The sequence below is a fragment of the Ambystoma mexicanum genome, chromosome 2q (assembly GCF_040938575.1).
Source record: "Ambystoma mexicanum isolate Mex_15411 chromosome 2q, UKY_AmexF1_1, whole genome shotgun sequence".
In the NCBI taxonomy this organism is placed as follows: domain Eukaryota; kingdom Metazoa; phylum Chordata; class Amphibia; order Caudata; family Ambystomatidae; genus Ambystoma; species Ambystoma mexicanum.
This window is the reverse complement of record NC_090924.1, coordinates 798,574,769-798,580,446: the sequence shown is the minus strand read 5'-3', so window position 1 is coordinate 798,580,446 and position 5,678 is coordinate 798,574,769. Positions and strand designations below refer to the sequence as shown.

Below are 5,678 nucleotides of genomic sequence, written 5' to 3'. Positions count from 1 at the left end.
ACAGGCCCCTCCACAGTGACCTGTGATGCCTCCTGACTCTGGCCCTGGACTGCACCACTTGCACCACTGGTACTACCCCCACCAGGCCCCATGTGCGGCTCAGTAGCGGGCTCCTCCTCCTCTGTGGAGACCACCAACCTGGATGTCTCTGCACCATCTTCCGCCATTGCAAGCCCCTGTGGGGGCTCACCTGGCCCTTCCGCTGCAGCCATAGTGGCAGATATGGCACCAGCCCCCTCGCTCCCGGATGATGGCAATTCCTGGAAGTGTGGCTGGGCCTTGCGTCGCCACCCGGTGGAGGCATCCCCGCCGCTTGGCTCCACAGCGCCGTCTCCACCCTCTTCTTCACTTGACGCTGCGTAGTGGGAGACATAGAACACAAGCATCAGGGTACAGTACAATATTCCCCTAGACAGGAGGCAATAACACATGAGTGGCACTGTCAAATGTCACTTCCATCCTGTCCCTCCACAACACATGGGTGAATGCACACAACACACATGCAGAAACAGTCCCGGCGCCTGCAATCAACATCAGCATCCATGTACAAGGGCCTCTGTTAACCAAAATGTTGCCTTCAAACTCACATGCAAACAAAGAAAGAGGGGGGGGATTTGCCCCATGAGCAGAAAAGGAGGGGACAAAAGACCAAAATAACACCGTAGATCCCTTACTGCTATGTATCAAAATCAACATGATTAAATTGTTCAAAAAAGTACCAAACTCTGGTATCATGCATTTTTATGAAATTCTCTGAAAACAAAAAGGGCAAATTTCTAGAAAGTTATTTGAAAAGTTTATTATTTAGACAAAGAAAATCCTGATGAGCATAAAGGTTGTAATAACAAAGAAGTATAACAGAAATTGTTAAAACACTCACAGTTGTAATTCACAATTTTGTTTAAAGAACAGAAAACAATCAATTATTCTTTTTTTGAGAAGCAGAAAAAAATATTTTTTAAAATAGGTTCTTCTTTGTTGTAAAGTCACAAAGAAGAAGTAAAAAAGGAATGGAGTACTAGTGGAGAGAAGATATATGGACGGTTCTTAAGGTAAACAGTTCTTCCTTCTCTACACAGAACAACCGTATCCTCTCAAACTCTAACTCCAATATTCCTAATGACAGGTCTGCCTACGTGTAGGTGTCAAAAAAATATTTCAAGAAAAATCAAGGTTGACATCATCACAACAACGTTTCGGCTGAAATGCCGCCTGTCTGGCCATAGTTTCTTTACATAGTTGAAAGTTGCCTTCCTCAGGGCGAAAGAACCTCACAACAGTTTAACCCTGTGGGGAAGCAGACATGAAAGAAAATGAAATTAAATTTAAAAGCATAATGGGAGCGAACTCCAAAATTTGAGTAAAGTTGCCCTTGTTGTTTAAAAGAGAATAAATTAGGAAATAAATTACCTCAATTTTGTAGGCTGTGGATAAGTTAGAAAAACAGGCGTGAAAACGGGCTCAGGGGCCCACAACAGTAATGCCTGAAGAGTGGAACCAACAGGGCCCTTGGTGTAACTGCATCGAGTTAGGACTCACATTGGAAAAAAACAACAACTGAAATGGAAGGGGGAACTTATCAGAATAAAAGTGAAGAAAAGTACAAATAGAGGTTATCCAAATGGGGAGAGGAGTGTAGAGGTATGTACTCACATGTGGATTAAATCCTGTAACTAGATAGCATGCACAATTGAAAGGTGCAGTCTGTGGAGTATATAGTGCGGAGAGCACATGCGTCGGGTAGCCTAGTGTGGTCCCATATCACTGGCATAGAAGGTGTACAGCCTCTGAAAAATAGAAAATGATGAATAGTGTTAGAAGAATGGACAGATATATACTGTAAACACTAAACTGTGTTTAAGAAAGAACCCACGAGAAATCGTGTTAGAAGAATGGACGGATATATACAGTAAACACTAAACTGTGTTTAAGAAAGAACCCACGAAAAAATCGCGTCTTACCTATAACGACTTGACCAAAGTATAATGCAGATGTACGAGGGGAACAGCCTTTCTTGAAACCCTCTCGCAACACTCTGCAAAGCGAGCACGAATGTTCATATAGCCTAAAGAGGGCAGGAGGCCTAACTCGCCATTTCATTGGGCCTAAAAACAAGATGTGTGGATAGGCTGAGAGCTGCCCCACCTGCATGTCACTCACTTGGGTGGATACAAAAGGGCGCCATGACAGCGGCCTCTGTAACGTCAACTAAGAGAAGCTGCCGCACCGGAAAGCAGACAGAAGCCTGCGGAGAAGCGTCCGGCTGGGGAGCAGAACACATGCTGCTGGAAGGAGGCAGCCGCCCGCAAGGCAAAACCCAGGTGTGGGATGGAAGCCAAAACATGTTAAATTGGACTGAAATCCTCATTAAGTCCATTAATGTGAGTGGATAAACGATGGATCCATCGAGCCTCCTTCTGTAGGAGGCAGTGGGTTATGTTGGGCGTATTTTTGACCACATCCAGAATCCACCATAATATGTCATTAGCAGAGTGCTGTAGCTCAATGTAGTGACTTACTAGGGGTGCGGTAAGTGTTTTACACCTGATTCTAGATCGATGTTCTGATATTCTAATATGTACCGGTCGTGAAGTTTGACCAACATACCGAAGGCCACACGGGCATTGGATGCAGTATACCACATGTGCGGTTTTGCAGTTTGTCATAGTGGTAAATGTCCATGTTTTTGGCCCAATTTTGAACTCCTTCATTTTCCTGGTGAATTGACAGACAGAGCAAGATCCACAAGGGAAATGCCCTGTGGTGGTCCTCAGGTCCCACAGACCTATTCTGGGGGCGGCTTTCTTAAGGGAAGAGTGCACAAGTTTGTCACGAATATTGCTGCCCCTCTTGAAAGCAAAGCGGGGAGGAGGTGTGTCTGGCAGATTTATTTTGACAATGGGCCAGTATTTCGAGATGAGTTTTTTAATCTCGAAGGTCTGAGGCCCATGGGTCAATACACATGTCATCTGTGAATTGTTCTTATCCAGTACTGAATTGGAATTTTGTTTGGGCGTGAGCAAATTGTCACGGTCAGTAAACCGAGCCCTTTTGTACGCTTGTGTGATCAATCGTTTAGGATAACCTCTGTCTCTAAGGCGACTACTAAGCTTATCTGCTTGTTCATAATAATCAAATAACTCGGAACAGTTTCGCCGGATCCGGAGAAACTGGCCATAGGGTAGATTATCCCTAATATGCCGAGGGTGATTGCTGGAGTAATGTAGGAGAGTATTACGGGCTGTGGTTTTACGGAAAAGCGAACACTTCAATTTTCCAAAATCATCTTTAATTATTAAGTCTAGAAAAGGGATCTGAATATTGCTAGACTCCATGGTGAACTTGATATTAGGATCAACGTTATTCAACCAATCAAAGAAGAGTATTAGCTCGGCTTTAGTGCCTGTCCAAATAAATATGATGTCATCGATATATCTCTTCCATTTGGTTATAGAATAGCGGAAGGGATTGGTGGAAGATAGAATGTGACGAGTTTCAAATTTGAACATAAAGAGAATCGCTAGGCTCGGCGCAAAAGCAGCCCCCATGGCCGTACCTTTTACTTGTAAGAAAAACTGGCCATTAAATTCAAAATAATTTTTGTTGAGAGCTATGGCCATAAGTTCCAAGATGAAGTTATGTGGAACGCGATCCTGAGAATCATATTCCAGGAGAACTTCTCGCATGCATTCTATCGCTTGATCTTGTGGAATGCTAGTATAGAGGGATTGAATGTCCATTGTCACCAGTAATTGAGTAGTGTTGTCAAATTCAAGATTTTCAAAGATAGTAATAGTGTCAGTCGTATCTCTGAGGTATGTCTCAGTTTTTACGCTAATAGGTTTCAGAAATACGTCAATAAATTTGCACAGTGGTTCTAAAATCGAACCACAGCCTGACACTATTGGTCTTCCGGGTGGGTTTTCCTGATTTTTATGTATCTTAGGTAAAGAATACATAGTCGGAATACGACTTTGACTGGTAATGAGAAATTTAGATTCTTTTTCCGTAATCCATTTGCGATCTAAAGCAAATTGTACTACGCTTTCAATTTCTGTGCGAATGTCTCGGGTGGGATCCTTCCTAAGTTTCTTATAGCTGACATCATCTTGTAATAGCGTGTCCATCATGTTGATATATTGAGCCTTAGACATAACTACAATTCCACCTCCTTTGTCTGCAGGTTTTATGACAATGGAGGGGTTGTTGGATAGTTCAATGAGAGCAGAGTTTTCTAATTTAGAGAGATTATGTCTAAGAGATTTCTGTTTTGAATTACTTTTGAGTTTGTCTAAATCTCGAAGGACACATTTTTCAAAGGTCAAAATTTCTCTTGTGACTTCATTGTCTTGGGGCTTGAAGGTTGAAGGGGCTCGTAAGCCAGTGTCTAGTTCCTGCTCATTTCCTCCATGTTCATTAAAGAAAACTTTGAGGCGCAATGTTCTAAGGAACCGGCGAACCTCAAGTTCTGTTTCAAACCAATCCGTTTTTTGTGAGGGCACAAATGAAAGCCCTTTCGAGAGAACTTTAATCTGAGGAGATGTAAGATCAATTTTGGCAAGATTAAAAATTGGTATGTCGCTTTGTTCAACTACCTGTTCAGACGACGCCGTCCGCGAAATTGGCGGCGCGGTTGTTGATAGGGGGGAAACCATGGTTGCCCCCAGAAAGGCCCTCCGGGGCCACCTCTGCCTAAAAAAGGCTGCGGTGGTAAAAAAGGTTGTTGGGGTGGGTGATTTCCAAAGGCTTGTGGTGATTGCCGGTCTTGTCTGGCCTGACCGTCTGAGCTGCTACTGCTAGAATTGGAAAAAGACACCCACCTACGTCTGCCTTTATTTCGTGGTTGGGAAGTTGACTGTGTTTTGGCGGCTTCAATGTATTCCTCTGTGATATATGGGAATATTTTATCCACTTTAAATTCCTGTATGTCAAACTGAAGTTTCTTTGTTTTTTTGCTTAGAGTAGTCGACTTAAAGTCGTCAAAGAGTTTATTAGTTTTCACTAATTGTTCACGAGCGTTAGAGATAGTAGTGTTCTCTAAAAAGGTTTTCTCTTCCTTTTCAAGCTCCTTCTGTATTTCTGCCCCAAGACGCTGGGCAGTTGTTATGGTAAGGACCATAAGGTCCCTACTGCATTTAATGGCAATGTGGCTAAAGGTAGTAGTGTATTCCTTGTCTGTAAGAAACAGACAAGGTTCATTGCGAACTATCAATCCCGCCGGGATGGTGTCAGCCCTTAAATACTCACGGAGGAAATGTCCATGGAGTTCTGTCCTAAAATGCTTTTTTTTGAGTTTCAATATGTCGTCACAACACATGGATTGGGCAACCCCCACTCCTGATCCTAATTGATCAAATAAAGACGGGCCTCCTATAATCTCAGCGGTTTGTTCAAGCGAATAGCTGAAAGTTTGTGCTTCTGCCATTCCGTATTGCTTGACCAATGGGATCCCAACAGTGGGGATGCAGAACTACCAAGGGTAGGCCATGGAAGCCACTCCCACAGCCAAGGGGAAAAAAAGGTTATAAATACCTGCCTCTGAAAAACATAAATTAAGTGTGTTCTTCAGGAATCCTCATTAATTGCGAGATAGCTATAAAGAACGATCCCCAAGCAACCAGGTTGCTGAATATACAAACAAAGAAAGAGGGGGGGGATTTGCCCCATGAGCAGAAAAG

At 43.2% G+C, this 5,678-nt stretch overlaps 1 protein-coding gene across 1 annotated transcript; it reads right to left on the bottom strand.

Annotated features, from left to right (window-relative positions):
• Positions 1 to 613: 613 nt before the first annotated feature.
• Positions 614 to 5,021, bottom strand: LOC138569754 (uncharacterized). Its single transcript, XM_069648022.1, has 2 exons — positions 1,411 to 5,021; positions 614 to 1,287 (listed from the first exon to the last, which is right to left on the bottom strand). Exon 1 carries the CDS (start codon positions 4,653 to 4,655, stop codon positions 2,346 to 2,348), a length of 2,310 nt encoding a protein of 769 aa, XP_069504123.1. The 5' UTR covers positions 4,656 to 5,021; the 3' UTR covers positions 614 to 1,287; positions 1,411 to 2,345.
• Positions 5,022 to 5,678: the final 657 nt, after the last annotated feature.

Excerpts from the sequence above, each read along its gene's own strand:
- LOC138569754 (XM_069648022.1), bottom strand. The coding sequence starts at position 4,655 with ATGGTTTCCCCCCTATCAACAACCGCGCCGCCAATTTCGCGGACGGCG.